Source organism: Thamnophis elegans, chromosome 4, assembly GCF_009769535.1.
Source record: "Thamnophis elegans isolate rThaEle1 chromosome 4, rThaEle1.pri, whole genome shotgun sequence".
Taxonomy (NCBI): Eukaryota; Metazoa; Chordata; class Lepidosauria; order Squamata; family Colubridae; genus Thamnophis; species Thamnophis elegans.
This window is the reverse complement of record NC_045544.1, coordinates 130,947,752-130,972,853: the sequence shown is the minus strand read 5'-3', so window position 1 is coordinate 130,972,853 and position 25,102 is coordinate 130,947,752. Positions and strand designations below refer to the sequence as shown.

The 25,102-nt window shown below is 46.6% G+C and overlaps 1 protein-coding gene across 1 annotated transcript; it reads left to right on the top strand.

The window, feature by feature from the left end:
- The first annotated feature begins 1,841 nt into the window (after positions 1-1,841).
- Positions 1,842-24,077, top strand: LOC116507795 (kinase suppressor of Ras 1-like). The gene is made up of 5 exons (XM_032216126.1): positions 1,842-1,934; positions 6,341-6,474; positions 11,673-11,804; positions 21,331-21,466; positions 23,892-24,077. The coding sequence occupies exons 2-5, from the start codon at positions 6,344-6,346 to the stop codon at positions 24,075-24,077; spliced, it is 585 nt and encodes a 194-aa protein (XP_032072017.1). The 5' UTR covers positions 1,842-1,934; positions 6,341-6,343.
- The last annotated feature ends 1,025 nt before the right edge of the window (positions 24,078-25,102 follow it).

Genomic DNA, 25,102 nt, shown 5'->3' with positions numbered 1-25,102 from the left:
ACTTTTACAGTGGCCGTAAAGCAAATCACTGTTTCACGGTTCAGTCACTAACTAAAATCACCGTTAAACCTGAACTAGTAATAAATATCAGAACCATGGTTAGCACAACATAAATCGCCAAATAAAATAATATATTACACTATCTTACTAATAATATGATGTATAAATAATATAGTACAATGTATCCATTTCATCCTTACTACTGTACTAAGCATTTATTCTGATTTAAATTTTTAAAATTGAAATATGATTCTAAGATAAATCCAAATTTGGGGTGCAGTACCAATCCATGTACTAGGTTAAAGTCACAGAACTGAGTTAAAATCTGTATCAAAGTTACTTTTAGTTGTTCTGGATACTCATCATTCAGATTTTGCAGGTGCTTCTGTGAAACATCTTTGCTGCTTTGCTGTCTGGGAAATGGGCAGTTTGTGATGTTAATAAACAAAATAAAAATTTAAAAATCTGGGTTATATTATCGGGTCCTATTAAAGTGATCACAAATGTGCATTTTCTTTTTGTAGATCTGTATTCAGTGTGAAGCACACTGCTTCAAGGTAACTGTGAACGGATGTCATCAGTTTGACTACAACCATCGCATATGTAACCTGTTTTTCATAAATGTGCTCGAAGTGGACGGTGACATAACATTGACCGACATCCAGATTTAAAGCCGCCAATAGAAATCCATTTTTGGATAGATGCAGTGGTGGGATATTTTCTTAATATGTCTCTTTAGCTTGGAATTTTGTAGCCCAAGTTTGCCCACCCACTTTCTGGAGAGCTTAAATGACCTCTCTGCTAGAGGCTTTCGCTTTATGAGCAAGAGTTGGCTGCTGATAGTTATCATTGCATTTTAACTATTTTAATTCCTCAAGGTGCTCTGGCACCCTGCCTGATCTGTAACTCCAGGTTGCAGGTATTCCTGATGAAAAGAAAAATATTCAGGCAGAATGGTTTAGATTTCCATGATGGCTGTGACTGTCTTCAGTCTGTATTCCCCACATTTCTAATCTAATGATTGGCATTAGATTGGAGTAATTGACTGAGATGGATGACTGTAGAAATCGAATGAATGAATGAATTTCATGATTGACTGAGATGGATGACTGTAGAAATTAAATGAATGAATGAATGAATGAATGAATGAATTTCATGATTGATTGAGATGGGTGGCTGTAGAAATCAAATGAATGAATGACCGAGATAGATGGCTGTAGAAATCAAATGAATGAATGAATGAATGACCGAGATAGGTGGCTGTAGAAATCAAATAAATGAATGAATGAATGAATGACCGAGATAGGTGGCTGTAGAAATCAAATAAATGAATGAATGAATGAATGACCGAGATAGGTGGCTGTAGAAATCGAATGAATGAATGAATGAATTTCATGATTGATCATGTTGAGTGGCTGCAGAAATTGAATGCATGAATTAATCAATCAATCAATTAATTAATTTCATGATTGACTGAGATTGGTGGCTGTAGAAATCAAATAATAAACAAACAAATAAATAACATTCATGACCTTCCCAGTAAGCTTCAGACAAGCAGCCTCAATGGGGGAAGCCAGTTTTTCTTAATGACTGTGTGATTCACTTAACAACTGCTGTTGCTGCATGGCAAAAAAAGATAGTAAAATAGAAAGAGAGAGAGAGAGGAGAGGGGGAGAGAGCGCACTCATGTGATTGCTGACTTAATAACCACAACTCTCAGTGGCTGAAATTCCAGTCCTAATTGTGGTCATAAGTTGAAGAGTACCTGTACTGCTTCTACAGTAGATGCCAAGTATCATTAAGCTTTGTATCTAACATATTTGTCTGTTTGTGTTAGTTTCTGCAAAGGAAGGACGCTACACTCCGTAGTCAGGGATCCAAAAACTCCTCTGGATATCAATAAGACCAGGCAGATAGCTCAGGAGATTATTAAGGTAAGAAGGACTTTGCAGAGGGATTTGTGTTGAATGTTTTCTGAAGAAGGCAGCTGCTTTTTCTAGGCTTCATTCTGCTGGAGGAGAACAATTTCACTGCGCTGGACTCCGGTTGTAAAAGGGTCTCTGGATTTTATTTAGATACATTAAAAAGTTTATTATTCTTCCTATTGCTTTCTCCTTTTACGCAGTGTTTATTCAAGGCAGTTTTTCCCAACCTTGGCCATTTTAAGATGGGTAATGAATACAGTGCTGACTGGGGATATTCTGGGAGTTGAAGTCCACACATCTTTAAAATGGTTAAGGTTGGAAAACACTAATTTAAAGCTATTTTCTCTCCCGTGAATCTCAGAAACATAGCTGTAATCCAAGCCATAAGTCTTACCATATTTTTCAGAGTGTAAGACACACCTTTCCCCCCCCAAAAAAGAGGGTGAAAATCTGGGTGTGTCTTGTACATTGAATACATCATTTTTAGCCTTCTGAAACCCCGCCCCCTTTGTAAAAAAAAGTCATGCATAGTCTTAAGGAGGCTTCCAGAGTGCTCCTGGGGGCTGGGGAGGGCAAAAATGAGCAAAAAAAACAAGCTGTTTTTTGCTCCTTTCCCCCCCCCCCGCCCCCAATAGCACTCTACAATAAGGTGACCAGACGTCCTGGATTTGGCGGGACAGGCACGATTTTTCATCATTTTTCCCGCGTCCCGCCCGCTTCTCAAAAACCCCCGCTTTATTTTGGCGCTCGCTGGCTCCCCCGCCCATCAGCTGCCGCTAGCTCGCTCGTTATTTCCTTATCTATTTCTAAAAATCTAAGCCAGCCCAGCCTGCCGCTCACTGATTGGCCTGGACTCCAGCCAATCAGTGAGCTGGCTGGGATGGAAAACTTTAAGCACGCACGGGAAGTTTTCCATCCCAGGCAGCTCACTGATTGGCTGGATTCCGCTTAGCACGCCGCGTGAGTCGCAGGAGTCTCCATTTCATTTCGCGGGCATTTGCTTTGTTTTGCTGCTTCAGCTTCACTGGTGAGTAACCGGTGGGAATTAGTAACCTGTGCGGGGTTACTGAAAACAGCCGCCGCAGCCCTCCTTCCCTTCCCTGTGTGCGAGAAAGGCGCCCGCTTGCTAGCCCGCCCACCCTTGGACTCCGGGGCAGCACCTACCCAGCGCGGCTGCTGCCGCGCTGGTTCCTTCGCGCCCCTCCCACCCCTCTGCCTTCTCAGACCTCCACGCAAGAGCGGCGGAGCGAACGAGCGGCCACAGCCGTCGTTGCTTTTAAATGAGGCTCCGCTCGCTGCTCATCCCGCTCCTTCTTCCTCCTCCTCCTCCTCCTCCTCCTCCTCCCCTTCTGCACTCAGCAGCAGCAACGGCAGCCGAGGAGGGAAAGGTGCACTTTGGCAGGGCTTCCACAGCGCTGTGGAAGACCTGTCAAAACGCACCTTTCCCGCCTCGGCTGCAGCAGGGATCATGCCGCCACTTTATCTTTCTCCTCCTCCTCCTCCCCTTCCGCCCTCAGTAGCAGAAACGGCAGCCGGGCTGGGGAAGGGGCACTTTGGCAGGGCTTCTGCCGCGCCCCCAAGGACCGCTGACCTCGCGCCGCTGCTTCTTCTTCTTCCCTGGCCTTCGCAGTTAGCTTGCTTGAAGCTCCGAGGAGGCGGGAGGAGGGTCGCAGGAGTGGAAGTGGGGGGAGGTCTCCCCGGCCGGGAAGAGCTGAGAGGCTGCCGGCCCCTTTCGCAGGAAAGTTAACTTTTCTTGGCGAAATCCTGCCCCCCCCCCCGCGTGGGTGAGTGGTCGGCTGTCCTCTTCCCGTAAGCCGCCCGGAGTTACCTGTGTGTGAGGTGGGCTGCCCTATGCATTTGCGTGTGTGCGCTGGAGAGAGAGTGAAAAAGAGAGGGAGAAATAATTATATTAATTAGATAGATCAATCTTTCTCCACCTTGGAGACTTGAAAGTGTGTGGACTTCAACTCCCAGAAAGGGAGTTGGGAGAAAGGGAGAAAGGAGGAGAGAATGAAAGGAAGATGGAAAGAAGAAAGAGGTAAGGAGAGGAGGATGGAAAGGAGAGAAAGAGGGGAGAGAGGGTAGAAAGGGGAAGAGGAAGAGCAGGAGTAGGAGAAAGGGAAGGGAAGAAGGAAGGGGAAGGAGAGGAGGAAGGAGGAAAGTAGAGAAGGGAGGGAGGGAGAAAGGAAAGGGAAAGGAAAGGAGGATGGAAGGGAGAGAAAAGGAAGGAGAGAGGGTAGGAAGGGAAAGAGGAAGAGCAGGAGCAAAGGAGAGGTAAGGGAAGAAGGAAGGGGAAGGAGAGGAGGAAGGAAGAAAGTAGAGAAGGGAGAGAGGGTGAAAAGAAAGAGGTAAGGAGAGGAGGATGGAAAGGAGAGAAAGAGGAGGAGAGAGGGTAGGAAGGGGATGAGGAAGAGCAGGAGTAGGAGAAAGGTACAGGAAGAAGGAAGGGAAAGGAGAGCAGGAAGGAAGTAAGTAGAGAAGGGAGGAAGGGAGAAAAGAAAGGGAAAATAAGGTGGTGTTATAACAGGAGGAAGGGATGGTAAACAAAGCAACCCAAACTGTATATTATAACCTATTAAATGAAATAATAAATGTATAAGAATGATAAATGTTAAAACACTTGTAACCAAATGACATGCTATATGTGATGATGGGTTTTTTTCTTTTTGTTTTGTTTTGTTTTTATTGTGGGTATGTGTCTTCTATGTAACAAAAAAAATAAAAAAGTTGATAGGCAAGAGGAAGGAGGAAGGAAGGAAAAAAGAAAAAGAGGGAGAGAGGAAAGAAGAAAAGATGGAACTAGAAAGGAAAGAAGGGAGGGAGGAAAGGGGAAAACAGGGAAAGAGCAGAAAGACAAAGAAGGTGAAGGTAGATAGGCAGAAGGAAGGAAGAAGGAAGAAATAGGAAAGGAGGGAAGGAGGAAGGAACAGAAGCGAAGAGGAAGAGAGAAATGGAAAGAGCAGAAAGACAGAGAAGGTAGATAGGCAAAAGAAATGAAGCTGAAAGAATGGAAGGAGGAAGGAAGAGAAAAAAGGAGGAAGGGAGTGAGTGAGGAAAGAAGAGAGGATGGAAGGAGAAAGGAAGGAAGAGAGGGAAAGAGCAGAAGACAGATAAGGTGAAGGTAGATAAGCAAGAGGAATGAAGGAAGAAGTGAGGAGTCTCGAGGAGGGGGAAAACATTTAGTGACCAAAGTTACAATGGCATTGAAAAAAGTGACTATGACCATTTTTCACACTTAGCGACCGTTGCGACCATTTTTCACACTTAGCGACCGTTGCAGCATCCTCATGGTCACGTGATCAAAATTTTGTTTGGCAACAGATTCGTATTTATGCTGGTTTCAGTGTCCTGGGGTGACCTTTTGACAAAAAAAATTTTTTTTAATCAAGCCCCCCCCCCTTCCCCCCGGTCAAAGGTGTCCCTCTTTTCCAATCTGAAAATCTGGTCACCTTACTCTACAAGCCTCCTAAAGGCTATGCATGCCTTTTTTTTTTTTGGACAAACAGGCCATTTGGGGGACATCTGCAAAGTGCAAAAACTTTTTTTAAAAAAATTGCCTCTTCAAAATCTTGGTGCATCACATACTCCAAAAATACGGTACTCATTGGCCTCAAACCTAGATATGTATGCAAGATTCTTGGCTGTGGCGAGGTCTTAAAATAACATGAATCACAGATCTGTTGTTGCTGGGGACGTTTCAAAACAAACATCCATGGCATCATTGTTTGGGCGTTTCCACACTGTGTTAAACTATTGTCATTTAACCATGGTTTAGTTAATTACAATACAGAATTCACACACAAAGCCATTAACTGTTTTACGGAAGCTAACTTCACACAATTTGCTAAGTAACAGTCAAACAACCCACCTAAGGTAAAAGTAAAGGTTCCCCTCGGACATATGTGCTAGTCGTTCCTGACTCTAGGGGGCGGTGTTCATCTCTGTTTCAAAGCCAAAGAGCCAGCGCTGCCCAAAGAAGTCTCTGTGATCCTGTGTCCAGCATGACTAAACGCCGAAGGCGCATGGAACGCAGTTACTTTCCCACCAAAGTGGTTCCTATTTTTTCTACTTGCATTTTTATATGCTTTCGAACTGCTAGGTTGGCAGAAGCCTGGACATGTAATGGGAACCCACTCCATTATGCGGTGCTAGAGATTCGAACCGCCAAACTGCCGATCTTTCTGATCAACAAGCTCAACGTCTTAGGCACCGAGCCACCACGTCCCTAAACAACCCACCTAGGGAATGTAAATCGGACAATTGAGTGGGCTTTGAATGAAGACTGAAGCAAGATCGAAACAATTATATATTTTTCTGTTTATTGTTGAAACAAGATCAAAACAATGATATAGTTGTCTGTTTTAACATTCTTTCTTCTATTCATTACACATATATGTGATTATTTTTCCTCCTAGGGCATGGGGTACCTTCATGCAAAAGGGATTGTGCACAAAGATCTCAAACCCAAGAACATTTTCTATGAAAATGGAAAAGTCGTGATCACTGACTTCGGCCTGTTTGGAATTTCTGGAGTGGTTCAAGAAGGAAGGTAAGTTTTCCATGATTTCAGTTTTGGTTAGTTTCTCTTAGCCATCAGGTTCAAAATCTTCACCTCTGATTTAACTGTGTAATCCAGAATCCATCCACCAGAAGTATAGGTAATCCCTAACTGGTTGCTTAGCAACAGTTTGACATTACAATGGAGTCCTAGAAACAAATTTATGGCCTGAATTTAAGGTTCTGACACACACACTGCAGTCACATGACTTCATTTTGAGTGCTCTGCAGCCAGCCCACATTTATAGCAGCTTGCAGTGACTCATGGTCATATGACCACAATTAACTATGTTTTTGTCAGAAATTGTTGTGGCCAGCTAGCACAGTTGGCAGCAGATTCAGACAGTGAGGAGGTTGGGGAGGAACATGGGCCAGTCCTGGAGCCTGGGGAAGACTCTGATGAGGGCTCGGTGTTGGAGGCAGAATGGGGCCAGAGCCGTATGCCAGTTATCAGCTGCCTTCAGAGTCAGACATCAGTAAGGCAGACGAACAGCTGGAGCCTATTCCCAGTGTGCGCATGCGCAGAGTTGTCAGATGAAGGGAACAGCTAAAGAACAGGGGGCGACTTGGGAGTAAGGCCACAAGTGGACAATGAATGGCCCTTCCCAGAGGAAATAAAAGAAGAGCAAAAGGGGAGTGGAGTTTGCAGGAGACCATTAGTTCACTTAATTGGTTCGTGACTCTCCGAGACACCTTGCCAAGTTTTGAAGATATCGGCCCGGCAGCTCTCCAAGCCAGATAAGGTCTGTGACTGTAAATCCTCCCTTGAAAGACTTTGCTGGATGTGAATGAGCAGAATTCACAGCAAATTAATAAAAGGGGTTTTCGTTGAGTTTGCTTCATGTTCTTAGGAAGCCTTGGTCTGAACAGAAATTAGCATTTATTTATAGTTTCCAACAAAAATCCACCCCATAACAAACAATGGGGTTGCTTAACAACCATGTGTTTGCTTAATGACCACCACAAAAAAGATCATAAAATTAGATGTTGTAATATGATGACTTGCCTTCTGACTGTCACACTTACAACCAAAATGCAGGATCAGTGATGGTTTTAAGTAGAGGACTACCTGCATTTCTTTTGAATTCACAACATCTGTACTTTTATTTTTATTTTTGCAAGCCGCCCACAGTTATTTGGAATTGGGCAGTCTCTAAATCAGTGGTTCTCAATTCCATCAACGTTGTCCACCAATGTGTGGACTTCAACTCCCAGAATTCCCCAGGCAGCGTGCCTATATTAACATGGTTAGATATGTAACTATTGGCATGGGGCTTCTTCTTGGTTTAAGGTTTATTAAAAATAAAATGATACTGATCTTCAGTACCTCAACCATTTATGATTAGGAAATAGTTTCATTCTGTATGGACTTGACTTAGCTTTTCAAAGAGAAAGATTTCCAAATTCAGGTTTCAATATCCATAGATGAGATGGAAATAAAACTATGCATCTTCTCTCCATAAAGATGGCTCTCCATCAGTGGTGGGTTGCAGGCGGTACGCCCCGGAACAGGCATACTGGAGCCTGCCCAGAGCACCAGGTACCGTTCCGGGAAGGTGCTCCGGAGCGCCCATCCACCCGCCCAAGCTCCTTACCTGTCCTTTAAAGCCTTCGGGGCTTCTGCGCACACACAGGGCGCGTACAGCGCCTGCGTGACACTCCACCAAGCAGCTGGAGCGCCGGGGAGGCTTGTGGAGTGCCCCGCGTGCATTCATGGGGAGGATGCCGGGCTCCGTTGCAGCTGCACCGGTTGCAACGAGATCCGGAACCCACCACTGTTCTCCATCTAACCAGAATAGAGATGGAAGGGACCCTGGAGGTCTTCTAGTGACTAATCTAATCAGGAAACCCTATACCTGTGTTGGCGAACCTATGGGATACGTGCCGGAAGCAGCACATCGAGACATCCCGTGCAGGATGCGCGGCCTCATTGGCTCTTGTTCTGTGTTCCTGTGCCGTACACGCACTGTTCAGCTGGCCTTCTTCGTGCACGATGGAGCGCTGAAACCCGGAAGAGCAGCATTAAGTTGTGCATGCATGTGCCGGCACCTGAATTTTTGGGGTTTTGGTGTGCGCATGCATGCTGGCCAGCTGTTCATTGGGTGCACCCACGGGCAGAAAACTGGAAGTTTGGGTGCTGGCATGCACTGCTCTTTTCTCTTTCACTGCCCCATACAATTTGAGAATAGTGGCTGTCTTAAAAACCTTCAGTGATGGGGCACCCATAATTTCTGAAGGCAAGTTGTTCTATTGGTTACTTGTCCTCACTGTTAGGAAGTGTCTCCTTAGTTCTGGATTGCTTCTCTCTTTCATTAGTTTCCATCCATTGTTTCTTGTCTTGTCTTCTGATGCTTTAGAAAATAAGTTGATTCCCTCTTCTTTATGGCAGCTCCTCAAATCCTGGAATGCCGCTATAAGGTCATATTACATCATCATATCATGTGCCATCATATAATTCTCTAGTGCTTTTTTTTCATTCACCTGGATTTAATTTCAGTTTTGCTGCTTTCAAATTTACCGCCTGTTCTTCTGTTGGAAACTTTCATAAGATATCACATGAGATGGCAAATGCTTGTTCTTAGGTTTTAGATGTTTGACGTATTTGGTTATTTCATTACTGGAAAGCCACTTCATTCCAACAGAAATAAACTCTGCTGATAAACTTGTCTGGCATGCAGTAAGTCATATATTTCAAATTTCCTGTCAGAAGCAAACTTCAGAGTTTGCTTTTGACTCTTCACCCAATTGCCACAACCACGTAATAATTCTAGAAAGCCGGTGACCACATTTTCCTTGGACTGTTGGTTTCTGGGCTTGCCGCCGAGAAAGAATGAGCTGTACTGTTCTTTATCACTTCTTTTGCTCGGAAACAGCCTTCTGCACTTGAAAACTCATTATTGTTGTTAGTTGCAAAGTCGTGTCCGACCCATCGTGACCCCACTGGTAGGTGGGTTCCTACCAGTTCACACCAGTTCGGTAGAACTGGTTCGTCAAATCTACCGAACCGGATAGAAGAGGTTCCACCAGTGGACTCGGAAAGCCGGCCACACCTACAGAAGAGGTTCCAAAAAAATTTGAAACCCACCACTGACACACACACACAGACACACACACACAGACACACACACACACACACACAGACTCACACAGAGAGAGAAAGAGAAAGAAAGGAAGAAAGAAAGAAAGAAAAAAGAAAGAAAAAGTGAGAGAGAGATGAAAGAAAAAAAGGAAAAAGGGACAGAGACAAGAGGAAGGAAAGAGAGAGAGAGAGAGAGAGAGAGAAAACACATGGCCGGCAAGCCACTCCCACAAAGGAGGCCACACCCACAGAGTAGGTTCGAAATTTTTTTGAAACCCACCACTGCCCCATGGACAACGTTCCTCCAGGCCTTCCTGTCCTCTGCCATCCTCTCACGCCCCACTGCTTCGGTGACTCCATCCAGCCACCTTATTCTCCATCATCCCCCTCTTCTTTTGCCCCCCATCTTTCCCAGCATTAGGCTCTTCTCCAGTAACAAAGACTGTTAAGCCCCTGTTTTGAACCTTCTTGGTGAATTCAATGGGTGTTTAAGTTTAAGTGGAACATGCTTAAGGTTCATTGTAGGGCTTAAATTCACTATCGAAATATTTTTTTAAGACTTGGAATTCAAGCAGAGGCCCATGTTTCAGGAATGGTAGAGGCCAGGGGTGAAATTCAGCAGGTTCTGACATGTTCTGGAGAACCGATATAATGGAAAATTTGGGTAGTTTAGAGAACCAGCAAATCCCACCAGAGTGGGGGTGGAAATGGAGATTTTGCAATATCCTTCTGCTAGGAGTCGGGAGGGAATGGGGATTTTGCAGTATCCTTTTCCTGCCACTCCCACAGAACTAGCAGTATTTGAATTTTACCACTGGTAGAGGCTACATAGGGTTAATGCTTCAAATCCAGGCACCAGAGTATGGCCTGATAAGAACTTGATCCCTGAATTAGAGAGAGACATTTTAACCTTTGCAAAGGGGCTTCTTTGCCCACCTGAAAACAAGAATCACCGCAGCATTTAGGCAAAGCAAAACACATTTATTAAAGGGTGGATCAAGTCCTTATTTTTTTGTGGGACATGGTGGCTCAGTGGCTAAGATGCTGAGCTTGTTGATCAGAAAGGTCGGCAGGTTGGTGGTTTGAATCCCTAGTGCTGTGTAATGAGTGAGCTCCCATTACTTGTCTCAGCTTCTGCCAACATAGCAGTTCAAAAGGACGTAAAAAATGCAAGTAGAAAAATAGGGACCACCTTTGATGGGAAGGTAACAGCGTTCCGTGCTCCTTCGGTGTTCAGTCATGCCAGCCATACGACCACAGAGACGTCTTTGAACAGCACTGGCTCTTCGGCTTTGAATCGGAGATGAGCAACGCCCCCTAGAGTCAGGAACGACTAGCACATATGTGCGAGGGGAACCTTTACCTTTTACAAATCTTTTTACAGGGTAAAGAAGATATGATACATAGCAATAGCAATAGCAATAGCAATAGCAGTAGACTTATATACCGCTTCATAGGCCTTTCAGGCCTCTCTAAGCGGTTTACAGAGAGTCAGCATATTGCCCCCAACAATCTGGGTCCTCATTTTACCCACCTCGGAAGGATGGAAGGCTGAGTCAACCCTGAGCCGGTGAGATTTGAACCGCTGAGCTGCTGATCTAGCAGTAGCCTGCAGTGCTGCTTTTAACCACTGCGCCACCTTGGCTCTATTCAGTCTTCCCAAGGACTTCCCAAACACACCCTCTATTGTGTAGTTTCTGAAAAAGCAAGTTCTCCCATACCAAAGAAATGGCCTTGGCTAAGAAGGGGGAAACGTGTTTTCTTAAATTTGAAAAAAAGAGGCCCAGACTACCATGTTAAATGTTAATAATGAAGCCTCTCCTTGATTAGTTTCCCTCCATTGCTTCTTGTCCTGCCTTCCGGTGCTTGGGAAAATAGGCTGACTGCTATCATGTCATCCCTTTAAGACGTGTGGCTGGTTGGGGAATTCTGGGAGTTGAAGTCCACACATCTTAAAGCTGCTGAGGTTGAGAAGTAAAGAATCATTTGTTGGTGGATCAATTATATATTTGGGAATCAGAGTCTTGGCTGATTTGGTTCAGGTCCACCTGAATTCAGCCAGCCCTGCCTGCAACCCTGTCCTGTTTTAATCTCCTCCTTTCTGACATCAGGCGTGAAAATGAACTGAAGCTGCCTCATGATTGGCTGTGCTACCTGGCTCCCGAGATTGTGCGTGAGATGGCTCCCAGGAAAGGTGAAGATAAGCTGCCCTTCTCCGAAGCTGCGGATGTCTACGCTTTTGGGTAAGAATAATGAAAGGTCATAGCAGGAGCTTCTTGTCAAGGTCAGCCAAAATATCCTGTCTTTCTAGAAAAAAGGAAGACATCTGGAGAAAGCTAAGCAGGTCTGGAAGTGGTTAGTGTTGAATACTAGCGCGAGAAATGAGGCCTCTCTCTGGCTGGTTGGTTCTTGGGCGGAGCCGGTTCAATCCTCGTCTGATTGGTCGAGTTACTCGACGCCCCATTGGCTCCTTGCTTAAACTCGGAGGTATAAATGTTTGGCGCGAACCACGCCACGTTGAATCGTAGTTACTTTGTTGAATAAAGGTTGCTGCTTAGTTTATCCTCTTGTCGCGTCTTTCCTCCTCGCTCCAAGATGCAAAACTGGCGACGAAGGTGGGATTAGACCCCCGCGACTACGGAGAAGAACAAGCCAGCTTGCCACCGCGTCTGAACCAGCACGGATACGCTCTTCAGGCTGAGAACCCCGGCAGCGAATGTAAAATTTTTCCGCCTGTTCCGTACCACAATGGCATCAGCGCTCCCTCCTTTTGCGCCGTTCGGATCTGCCGGAGAATCATGGGATGGCTTCATGGAGCGTTTCGAGTGCTATTTAATTGCATCGAAGAACCGGGCACAGACCGATGAAGAGAAGTGCAGTTTCTTCTTGTCTTGTTGTGAGCCTTCCATGTTCGCCTCTGCGAGAGCTCTGGCCGCCCCGAGGCCAGCTTACAAACTTGGGTGGGATGAGCTAATGTCCAGGTTGAGGGATCACTACGCTCCCTCACCTTCTCTGATCGCACGCCGTTTCACCTTTCGCCGCCGAGTGCAAAAGCCCAACGAATCCATCAGCCAGTTCCTAGAGGCCTTGCGCACAGTGGCCGCCCAGTGCGACTTTGCAGACCTGGAGGAGAACCTCGTGGAGCAGTTTGTATGCGGGGTCCGTGACGTGCAATTGCGCAGCCGTATGCTCCGGAATCATAAAATTACTTTGGTGCAAGCCGTGGAGACCGCACGAGCAGCAGAGCTCTCTGAACAATCCACGGCCGACATCGAGCGCCTCCAGCTGAAACCCCCCGCGCAAACGGCTGCGGGGCCTTCCACCCAGACGAACCTCGTCGACGACCTCCCTCCTACGGAAGATGAGGAGGAGGAAACCGTCGGGCAAATGAGGACGCAGTCGAAGCGGAGACCACACCAGCAACCACCGACGTCCGCTCAGCCAGTCTCAAACGCACCTTGCCGCGGATGCGGCGGCCGCCACAGCCGCGCATCCTGCCCGTTCCGTTCCGCTGTTTGACGTCGCTGCCGAGGAGAAGGACACCTCGCCAGGGTCTGCCGGGCTCTTGTGCCAGCTCCATCATTTATGCAGCCCAGCGACCAACGCCAGGCACCGCAACGCCACCAACAACCACGTCCTGCGAGGCGAGCTGAGGACTGCCATTCTACCTACCAGCTCTCTAGCGCTGACTGCGTGGTTTACCAGGCTACCCACGTCCCCGCCGGCGATCGCAAAATTAGCACCGCCGTCCGGCTTGAAGGTCAGCTTTGCCGAATGGAGGTGGACTCTGGGTCTTCCCGTTCCCTTTTATCTTGGGCCCTGTTTTCCCGCCTTTGTCCTAGGGTTCCCCAGAGTAAATTGCGCCCCGTTGGGGTCTCCCTCTTAGACTACCAGGGAAATGGGATTCCCACGGCAGGAATATTCCACATCCGGGTGGAATACGGAGATTTTAAGGGGAAACTTCCAGTTTTAATTGTCAGGAATGACCTGCCCCCTCTCCTTGGGTTGGATTGGTTTCCTGCCTTGGGCCTCACTATAGAGGGGGTGCACAGGGTAGTTCCCTGCACCGTAGACAGCGTTTTAGATGAGTTCGCAGATGTGTTCGATGGGAAGTTGGGCTGTTATAAGGGTACCCCTATTTCCCTTTGCCTCGATCCCCAGGTCGTGCCCATCAGGCTGAAGGCACGTAGGGTCCCTTTCGCATTGAGAGCAAAGGTAGACGCGGAACTCGATAAGCTTATAGAGCAGGGGGTAATTGAGCCTGTGGATCATGCCTGTTGGGAAACCCCCATAGTTCTCCCGGTCAAACCCGATGGATCGGTGAGAATATGTGCCGACTATAAGTCGACCATTAATTTGGCCCTGCAGGCAAATCCTTATCCTGTTCCCGTAGTACAACATCTACTCCACTCCTTAGGGCAAGGCCGTATTTTCGCCAAGTTAGATATGGCACAGGCCTACCAGCAGCTCCCCGTAGATGATGATGCGGCTACAGCCCAGACCATCGTCACTCACCGCGGGGCCTTCCGTTGCCGCCGTCTTCAATTCGGCGTTTCGGTTGCCCCGGGGATTTTTCAGAGCCTCATGGAGCGGTTGCTCCATGGGCTCCCAGGCGTCGTTCCTTATTTTGACGACGTCCTGGTCGCAGCCCCCAGTCACTCGGAACTCCTAAAAATACTGAGGGAGGTCCTCTCACGTTTTAGGGAGGCAGGATTGAAACTAAAGCGCAGCAAATGCGAAATCGCTGTCCCCAAGGTAGAATTTTTGGGATTTCTCATCGATGCACAAGGCATCCACCCCACTCCTTCCAAAGTTGCCGCCATCAAAAACGCACCGGCACCCACCTCTAGGGCGGAATTGCAGGCGTTCCTGGGGCTTTTAAATTTCTATGCCCCTTTTATCCCCCACAAGGCGTCGTTAGCTGAGCCGCTACACCGACTGCTTGATCGGTCAGCGGCCTGGAAATGGGGTAGCCGTGAAACGCACGCGTTCGCGGCTATAAAAGATATTTTAACCTCGTCGGCAGTCCTAATTCAATATAGCGATAGGATGCCTCTAGTCTTGACGTGCGACGCCTCCCCCTATGGCATAGGGGCGGTTCTGAGCCATGCTCTCCCAAACGGCTCAGAGGCTCCTATAGCTTTCTACTCCCGGACACTCTCCTCTACGGAGCGGAACTACAGCCAAATTGATAAAGAAGCTCTGGCTGCAGTGTCCGGTGTTAAGCGATTCCATGATTACCTCTATGGCAGGAATTTCACCCTTGTCACGGATCACAAGCCGCTCCTGGGGCTATTGGCAGGCGACAAGCCAACCCCCCCCATCTTGTCTCCCCGTATGACACGTTGGACTGAGTTCCTAACAGCGTATTCGTATACGCTGTTATACCGTCCGGGTAAGCAGTTAGGGCACGCAGACGCCCTGAGCCGTTGCCCCTTGCCACAGACGGATACAGCCCACGTGCCCGCTCTCTCTATCTTGTCCATTGCCGAATCCGACCTCCCCGTCTCTGCTGCGGACGTTGCAGCTTGTACAAAGGCCGACCCCGTCTTATCCCAAGTAGCTTCATGGGTTTTGAGGGGCTGGCCCGCGGAAAAGGTAGCGGAAGGATTCCGACCATTTAAAGCGCGACAAGCCGAACTTGCTCTTCACGGGGGTTGTCTTGTTTGGGGGGATAGGGTAGTGATTCCCACAGCCCTACGGGCACGAATCCTGCCCGCACTCCATAAAAACCATCCAGGCATAGCGAGAATGAAAGCCTTAGCCCGCAGTTATGTGTGGTGGCCCTTGCTAGATTCGGAAATTGCAGATTACGTAGGCCGATGCAAGATATGCCAAAATTCTAGGCCGAATCCCCCCACAGCCGCTCCTCGTGAGTGGGAAATTCCTAGAGGCCCATGGTCCCGTCTACACATTGACTTTGCCGGCCCCTTCCATGGCCGAAGCTTCATGATAGTAGTCGATGCTTACTCTAAGTGGGTGGAGTTGGTAATCATGACTTCCACTACAGCAGAGAGCACAGTGAGGGCCCTCCGTAAGATGTTTGCCACACATGGGTTACCGGATGTGATAGTCTCAGATAATGGGCCCCAGTTTACTTCCACCACATTCCAAGAATTCCTGGCCAAACAAGGAATTAGACACGCAGCCACAGCCCCTTATCATCCAGCGAGTAACGGCCGGGCGGAGCGCGCAGTTCGCTCAGCCAAAGAAGCCTTGGGCCGCATGGATCAGGGCGATTGGCAAGAAAGAGTGGCGGCTTACCTTTTCAGCCAACACTCCACACCCTGTCCAACGACTAATAAAAGTCCGGCGGAGCTCTTGATGGGTAGGAGATTGCGAACCCCCCTAGACAGACTCCATCCACTTTACGCAGGGGATTTGCCGGGCAGCCTGGGGGCCCTTCCTTCCCACGCGTTTAAGTTAGGGGATCCCGTATGGGCCCGGTCCTTTTCTGGGGATCCACGGTGGGTTCCCGCAACCATCACAGCCCTGACTGGCCCTTGTTCCTTCAGGGCCGGCCTGGCCGACGGAACACAATGGAGGCGCCACCTGGACCAGTTAAGGCGACGCCTCCCCGCGGAAGCAGACGGCCCGAGCCTCACAGACATTCGTTCTCAGCATGAGCTACCCTCGATGACCTTTTCCCCAACGGACTGCCTCCACGCGGGGAACGGAGGACAAGCCGATGCGAGCATTTCGGACAGACGTGCTCCATCCGGCTATCTTTCTCCTCGAAGCCCTTACCGAGACTCTGAACCTACATCTCAACCGGATGGTATGGGGCCATTGTCGGACACCCTTGTTGCCACGGAGACGCCATCGCGGACAAACGGACATCAGGCACGGGGCCCGGGGCCAGCGCCATCTCTCGGGGCCGCGTCGCCGACTCACCGCCCCGCCAGGGACACGTTTCCGCCGGCAATTTCCCCCCCGACGACAACTGCCGGGGAGTTACGAAGGTCGGGACGAGAGCGTCACCGTCCCACCTACTTACAAGACTATGTTTGCCCCATCTAAGGGTATCTTCACTAGGGGGGGAGGGGTGTTGAATACTAGCGCGAGAAATGAGGCCTCTCTCTGGCTGGTTGGTTCTTGGGCGGAGCCGGTTCAATCCTCGTCTGATTGGTCGAGTTACTCGACGCCCCATTGGCTCCTTGCTTAAACTCGGAGGTATAAATGTTTGGCGCGAACCACGCCACGTTGAATCGTAGTTACTTTGTTGAATAAAGGTTGCTGCTTAGTTTATCCTCTTGTCGCGTCTTTCCTCCTCGCTCCAAGATGCAAAAGTTAGCACCTGGATGGGGAACAATCTGAAAACCCCAGATAGCCCATTTTTTTTTACTTGGCTAGGGAATGTGGAGAAATACTCAGTCAGTGCCTTGATGGTATCCCATATCACAGTGGAAAAATCATACTGTGTTGTACGTAATCATGAATTCTAACAACCAGGTGGCGCACTAGTTAGAATGCAGCATTGCAGACAAACTCTTACCAGCAGTTCAATCCTGACCACCTCAAGGTTGACTCAGCCTTCCATCCTTCCAAGGTGGGCAAAATGAGGAGCCAGATTATTGGTGGCAATATGCTGACTCTGTAAACTGCTTAGAGCAAGGGTGTCAAACTCACATTCTCACGGTGGCGTCACGGGACGTATTGGGACTCCCCCCCCCTTACTAAACTGGGCGTGGCCGTGGCCAGTGCATGACACGTTCGTCTGTGGGCCAGGAGTTCAACAGGCCTGGCTTAGACCCTGGGAGGCTCCTGTGCTAATTGTGCAGGTATCTGATGTGATTTTGCTGCCTCCTGTCTGTTAGGAAGCTTGTGATCCACTTACAAGTGTGTTCAGGTACCGCTAGCTGATTTAGTTGAGTTAGAAGAAATACCTCAAATGAGCTCAATTGCACAATGCATGCGAAATACGAGCACCTATGATTCCCGTGAGACTGAGACTTGGGGAAGTTGTGGCTGCTTCAGTGCAGCCCCCACAGGGCTGCTTCTGGGTTGTTGCTGCGACCACGGTATTTTCACTTTTACTTAGCAGTGATAGGCGATGCAATTAAGTGTTGAAAACGGTTGAGAACAGTAGCTAACATGTTTTCAAAAGATCTGGTGAAATATTTGCATACGTGGGTGTGAGTGTTAACCTGCATTCACTTATTTTTATGTTTTATATCTTGTGAAAATTAATTACATTTCAAAATTATATTTCATTCAAAAGTCATGACATTTGAAAATTGCTGTTCTGGGAAACTTCAACTCTTCTGAAAAAAGAAAAAAAATAGTTTTTTCTCTCCAAGCACAGTCCCAATCATAGCACAGGTAGTTCTCGACTTACAACACTTTGTTTAGGGGCTGTTCAAAGTTACAACAGCTCTGAAAAATGTGACCTAGGACACTTTTTCACAGTTACGACCTGTGCAGCATCTCCAGGGTCAGGTGGTCAAAATTCAGATGCGTGGTAAATGGTTGGTGTTTATGACCGTTGCTGTGTCCCAAGGTCACGTAATCCCCTTTTGCGACCTTCTGATGAGCAAAGTCAATGGGGAAGCCGGATTCACTTAACAACCAGGTTACTAACCTATCAACTGCAGTGATTCGCTTAACAACTGTGGCAAGAAAAGTCTTAAATTGGGGCAAAACACACTTAGCAAATGTTTCACTTAACAGAAATTTTGGGCTCCATTGAGGTTGTAAATCAAGGACTACCTGTACAGCAATCTTCTCTAACTTAAGAGTTTTTTTTTAAAAAATTATAAAAGTTTGTCACATAGTCTGCCAGATGTTCAGATTGGCATTTTTGTCTACCTGTTATTATTAACTTAAACTATTACGTTAAGAGCTGTCTTGATGTTTTACACAGGTAGTCCTTGTTGTGGCCCGCCAGCAGCCGGCAGAGCTGGCAACAGATTCGGACAGCAGGGAGGTTGGGGAGGAACATGGGCCAGTCTTGGAGTCTGGGGAGGGCTCTGATGAGCGCTCTGCGTCGGAGGCAGAGTGGGGGCCAGGGCCATCTGACAGTTATCAGCTGCCTTCAGAGTCAGACATCAGTGAGGCAGACGAACAGCTGGAGCCTGTTCCCAGTGTGCGCATGCACAGAGTTGCAAGAAGAAGAGAACAGCTAAAGAACAGGGGTTGACTTGGGAGTAAAGCCTCAGATGGACGATGAAGGGCCCCTCCCAGAGGAAATAAAAGAGGAGCGTAAGGGGAGTGGAGTTTGAAGGAGTCAATTAGTTTACTTAATTGGTTTGTGACTCTCTGAGACTCCTCGCCAAGTTTTGCAGATATGGGCCTGGCATGAAATCCTCCCTTGAAAGACTTTGCTGGATGTGAATGAGCAGAATTCACAATAAATTAATAAAAAGGGTTTTTGTCAGGGCAAGGAGTTTGCTTCATGATCTTGGGAAGCCTCAGACAGAACAGTAAGTCCTTGACTTACAACAGCTTGTTTTAGTGATAGTTCAAAGTTACAATGGCACTGAAAAGAGTGACATGGCTGCTTCTCATAGTTATGACCATTGCAGCATCCCTATAGTCATGTAATCAAAATTCGGACCATTGGCAAATGACTCATATTTATGACGGTTGCAGTGTCCGGGGTCATGTGATCACCTTTTGCAACCTTCTGACTAGCATAGTCAATCAACAGGGAAGCCAGATTCACTTAACAACCGTGTGACTAACTTAACAACTGCAGTTATTTGCTTAACAACTGTGGCAAGAAAGGTTGTAAAATGGAGCAAAACTCACTTAATAACTATCTCACTTAGTGACAGAAATTACCAGCTCCATTGTGTTAGTAGGTTGAGGACTACCTGCATTGCAGTTTTCAGCATTATTATGGTCCTTGGTTGAATTAGATGTGGATTTACAATTCTTTGCAACTTTGACTTGGACCCCAGACTGGAAGGGAGGTACTACAGAGGTGGGGTCCTACCAGTTCAGACCAGTTTGGCTGAATAGGTAGTAACTTGGCCATCCACACCCTTGAACTGGTTCTATTGGCAGCGCCATAGGCACCACCATCTTTTTTGCTCCTGCGCATGTGCAAAAGCAATTTTTTACTACTGTGCATGCACACGTGGGCATCCGAAGCACATCCTTGAGCGAACCAGCAGTAAAAGAATCCGGAACCCAGCCCTGGTGAACTATAATTCAAAAGCAAAATGCTTGAGCATCAGGATGAAAAAAATAGGAGCTCTATATGTTGGAAAACTCCAAGACCATTTGTGTGTCATGCTTAATTAAGCTAATGGAAACCTATCTGGCAGCTTCATTTGTGCATTTTCTATTTGTTAAAATGTGTTGTGATAATCTAGATCAAGAGTCAAACTTGTGGCGTCACGTTGTCGTCAGGTGTCATATCGTGACTTTTTCCCTCTGCTAAAATGGGGGGGTGGGCGTGGCCATGATGCACCTGGCCCGCAGGAGGCGAGTTTGACACCACTGATCTAGATTGTGGGATTTACAGTGGTATCTCGGTACTCATTGTTAATTGGTTCCTGGAGGCCCAATGAATACCAAAAATGATGGGTACCAAACAAATTTTTCCAATAAGGAATAATGCAGTGAGTCGCAAGACAGCCGACACCGAGAAGTTCTAGCTTTGTGTTGAATACTAAACAAACGATGAGCACTGGCACAAAATTTTTACCAAATTCAATGAGTTTCAAAGCAATTGAGTACCAAAGTACAACTGTAAAGTTAATAGTTCAGGATGTTGTGCAACCCTAGAATACTGAGTTAGGTCAGGAACAGAATTAAGGATGTTGGAGAATTCACTTGCCCAGGGGCTTTTGGAGGTTTTATGGTAAGTGGTAACCACTTTATGAAAACGCCAAGAGCATGTTGTCACAATAATAGCTTCCAAGTTTGCCTCCAGCTAGTTAAACAATATTCCCAATGGGGTGTTTTGGTTTGCAACACCCAACAACACCAGCCAGCCTGACATTGGAGCGTCGGAGGAAAAGCAGTGTTTTGCAACAGCTTGTGTCACCTTCAGGATTCTGTCAGCCCTAAAATTTAAAAAGATAAAATTCCTCCAGGTTGGCCTGGCATTTGATTTATTTAAATCCCACTTTTTATACGGACGTTCAAGTGGCAAACACAGGGTTCACTCCAATCTTCCAGCTAGAATGTGCTGCTTCATGTTCCACTGACTGATTTTAAAACAGCCCGAATGAATGAATGAATGAATGAATGAGTGAGAGTGACCGAGTGAGTGAGTAAATGAGTGAGTGAATGAATGAATGAGTGAGCGAATGAATGAATGAATGAGTGAGTGAGTAAATGAGTGAGTGAATGAATGAATGAGTGAGCGAATGAATGAATGAATGAGAGTGAATGAATGAATGAATGAATGAGAGTGAATGAATGAGTGAGTGACCGAGTGAGTGAGTAAATGAATGAGTGAGTGAGTAAATGACTGAATGAATGAGAGTGAGTGAATGAATGAGAGTGAGTGAATGAATGAATGAGTCAGAGTGTGTGAATGAATGAATGGAGTGAATGAATGAGTGAATAATGAGCCATTGAATGAATGAGTGTGTGAATGAGTGAATGAATGAGTGAATGATTGAGTTAGAGTGAGTGAGTGAGTGAATGAATGAATGAGTGAGTGAATGAATGAAAAAGTAAATGAATGAGTCAGAGTGAGTGAGTGAATGAATGAATGAGTGAAGAAGTGAATGAATGAATGAATGAATGAATATTTGGTGACATGACTGTCAATATTACAGACCTTCATCTTGGGACTGCTTTGCTTCTCAGGACCGTGTGGTATGAGCTCCAGGCCAGAGAGTGGCCCTTTCAGAGTCAGCCAGCGGAGGCCTTGATTTGGCAGATCGGAAGTGGTGAAGGAATGAAGCATGTCCTGCAAACGAGTAGCCTGGGGAAAGAAGTTGGGGTAAGTAGATATGGCTTCTGCCCTCCTGGCCAAACCTCAACGACCCAGAGTTGGATCCAGGAATCTTGGAACTAGGTGCTGCCTGGGGCAACAGAGAGGAAGGATACGTTTCCCATTCATATATTCTGCCCTTGTCTCATGGATCAGGTGGGGCTTAAATTTAAGTTCTCAATCCCCCCCTGGAGCTTTTTCCTTGGGCACCCAAGTATGCCTCCTTTTCGTTAATTTCATTTCACTTGAGAGCTCAAGATGGCACCCATGGTACTCGATCCTCTTTAAAATAATTAGCAATACTGGTAGTCCTCACTTAAACGATCAGTCACTTAGCAACCAGTGGAAGATACAACAGACCCCTCCCCCAAAGTATTTATGACCCAGTTCCGGAGTTCCAACAGTGCCACTCCCCCATGGTAACATGACTTACATTTTCAGGTGCATTGCAACTGGCTCGCCGTTATGACCAGTTGCTGTATTCTGCAGTCATGTGATGTGATTAAGACAAAGTCTGGTTTCATGCAAAAAAAAAAAAATCTCATAGGAATGCATTGACTTGTTTAACGACTGCCATGTTCACTTAAACATCGTGCTTGTTTTATGACTGCCGTACTCACCTAATGGCTGCTGCTGCAAAAAAAATCTAAATTCAGATCCATCATGTAGGTACCCTAATTTCAGATATTTCTCTCTCTGGGCACACTGAGAATATATCTGCTGAACAAAACTCTGCGTTGGCAGAAGGAAAGGCATCAGGCCAGTAAAACACGCTGCTATTTCCATTCAGTTGCCCAGATTTCACCAGGATTATGGGATCGTTAAAAGAAGATGATGATGTAGGTGCCTCAATTTACAACCATCATGATTTACAACAAAAATTCCAGGCTCTGTAAGTTGAGGACTAGCCATGGGTTCTCCTTTTCCATCTCCAAGAGCCGAGTGGCGCAGTGGTTAGGGTGCAGTACTGCAGGCCACTTCAGCTGACCGTTATCTGCAGCTCAGCAGTTCTAATCTCACCGGCTCAAGGTTGACTCAGCCTTCCATCCTTCCGAGGTGGGTGAAATGAGGACCCAGACTGTGGGGGCAATATGCTGACTCTGTAAACCACTTAGAGAGGGATGAAAGCCCTATGAAGCGGTATATAAGTCTAACTGCTATTGCTATTGCTATCCCACACAAGTCGTATTTTCTGCAATCAAGTTTGGAGCGGTTTACCATAAGTTTGTATCTATTGTGAGCTTGTGTGTTGTTGTAGTTGAAGCTGAAGTATTCATTGGCAAGTAGGACATTGTAGCAGATAATTTTATGTACTATACTTAGGCCGGATCAAAGATGGCAAAGTTCTAAATTGTCCAAGCTGAAAATTTGAAGCCTGGTGGCATAAGGGATTCTGTTGCGAGCAGAAGAGTGGAGCAGTGACATGTAGTCAGGGGAGGCAGGGCCTCACCACTGTCATCATGAAAAGAAAAAAAAAATTAAAAGGAAAAAGGCAGAGCTGCTTGCTGCCAGAGTCAGAGGGGATGACTCTGCTTAGTGCTTAACTGTTTAAAAAAGCCTCTAAAAAAGTGCCCTCTACAGGAGGAGGCGGGAGAACCACGTGCCTCATTTAGTCTATCTTTATGATCACTCGAGCAGAGTTAAGCAAGAGTTAAAAGCCGAAAAATTCCTTATGTAGATGAGGCACGTGGTTCTCTTGCCTCCTCCTGTAGAGGGCGTTTTTTAAGAGGCTTTTTTAAACAGTTAAGCAGAGTCATCCATTGGAGGCTCTGGCAGCAGCTAGCCCAGCCTGACCTCAGCAGCTCTTGCCTTTTTCCTTTTACATTTTTACATTTTCATGATGGCAGGCAAGAGCAGAGTTGAAATCCTCTGTGAAACAGCTGGAAAAGGTATGTGGGTCGGAGGGAGGGGGAGGAATTCAAAATTAATGTAATTTGTAAGTAATTGTATTATTGTAAGTAATTTTTGTGTGTGTGTGTGAGAGAGTTTTACCCGCCTCTGCAGGCGTGCGGGCTGGGCTGGCACTTTTTTTTATGTCGGACATAGCGGCAGGGCTTTTGGATACCCCAGTGCTGTGTCCGCCATAGAGATGGGACGCCTTGAACGATTTGCTCTGGGAGATCTGGAATCCAGTAACCAAAAGATATAGCATGCTGTGTTTTAACGATCCTTGGCTCCTGGGTTTTTTCCCCCCCCTTCTGTGCCGTTCACACGCCTGGGGAAAAAACTTCACTGCAAACTTAAAACGGAAAGTCCCGAAAGTTACGGAAGGAGAAGATGGCGAGACGCTGTCCTAGCGATATGGATGTTTGATGTGTTTGCTTAAATCAGAGGCTTCCTTTTTGAAATGTTTACATTTGGATGACTTTTTTCTTCTTCCTGTGTGGATTTAACTGTTGATAATAAACATGATAAAAAGGTGTCTTCTTTAAAGAACAAAAAACAACCACCACCACCACCACCAAGCATTTTCACTAGCACTTTTCTTATTTCGAATTATTCGGGCACTATTGAAGCCGTATGGTTACAAATCTGGGTTTTGTTGGTAAAGAAGCAAAGTTTTGAATGTTGTGTTGAGAATGGACCTTTTTGTCAGCTGGAAGATTTTGACAGGTCTTGAGGGCATCTAAGGAGTGGGGAACTATGGCCCTTTTATGGCTTGTGGACTTCAACTCCCAGAATTCAGTGTGGCTGCCTCAGGAATTCTGGGAGTTGAAGTCCACAAGCCGCAAAGGGGCCATACCTCCCCATCTCTGATCAAAGCTGTCTGCGGGGGGGGGGGCATTGTTTCTCTCCTCCAATGAGCCTTCCAACTTGGAGAAAGGCCTGGAAAATTGTGGGGCCCTTTCTCCAACTTTCCCAGTTTGAAAGTGTTATAATCCTGCTGGGTAGACAGGACCTCTGAGCCCGTATGTGCATCACTGAAGCGGCCAAATTGAAAATGAGCATGAAATAAAATACATGCCATAATAAAGCCGTCTTACCTGCGGACCTGAGATAGGTTGCCTCTTAACTTTTATCTTGTAAAGAAGAAGAATTCCCCCAAATTGTGTTGGATGCTGGTCAGGGGTGGGTTGCTACCGGCATTACTGCCGCTTCGGCGTGCAAAAAGCTATGTGCACATTTACACCTAAAAAGGTCTTCATATGCGCAGAACATTACAAAAGGTAACAAAATTTACATTTCTGCAATGGAGATTGTTCTGCGCATGCGCAGAACCAAAAACCAAGATGGCGCCACCAACAATAGAACCGGTTGGGTGTGTGAGCTCCTGACTTACTACCTACTTGGCTGAACTGGTAGGAACCCACCTCTGATGCTGGTGACCAAGGGCATTCCCTGGTCACTGTTTTTTTTTAAAAAAACAACAAACTAAAAGTGGCTTACTATCGATTTTTCCAGAATCTTGTTAAACCACCTGATCCCTTTCTTTGGGATCTGCATTCTAAGTTTCTTTTCAGACTTTGTAAATCATCGTTTATGGGATGCAGATTAGAAGCAGAGTTTCTCATACTTGAGAGGGGAGGGATGGGGCGGGAATTAAGGTAATTGTGTGTGCATGTGTGTAGTTCTTGCATACTTCTACACGCTTACCCCCCTTTCCTAAGTAACAACTACTTAATCTTAAGGCATGAATACAGAAAC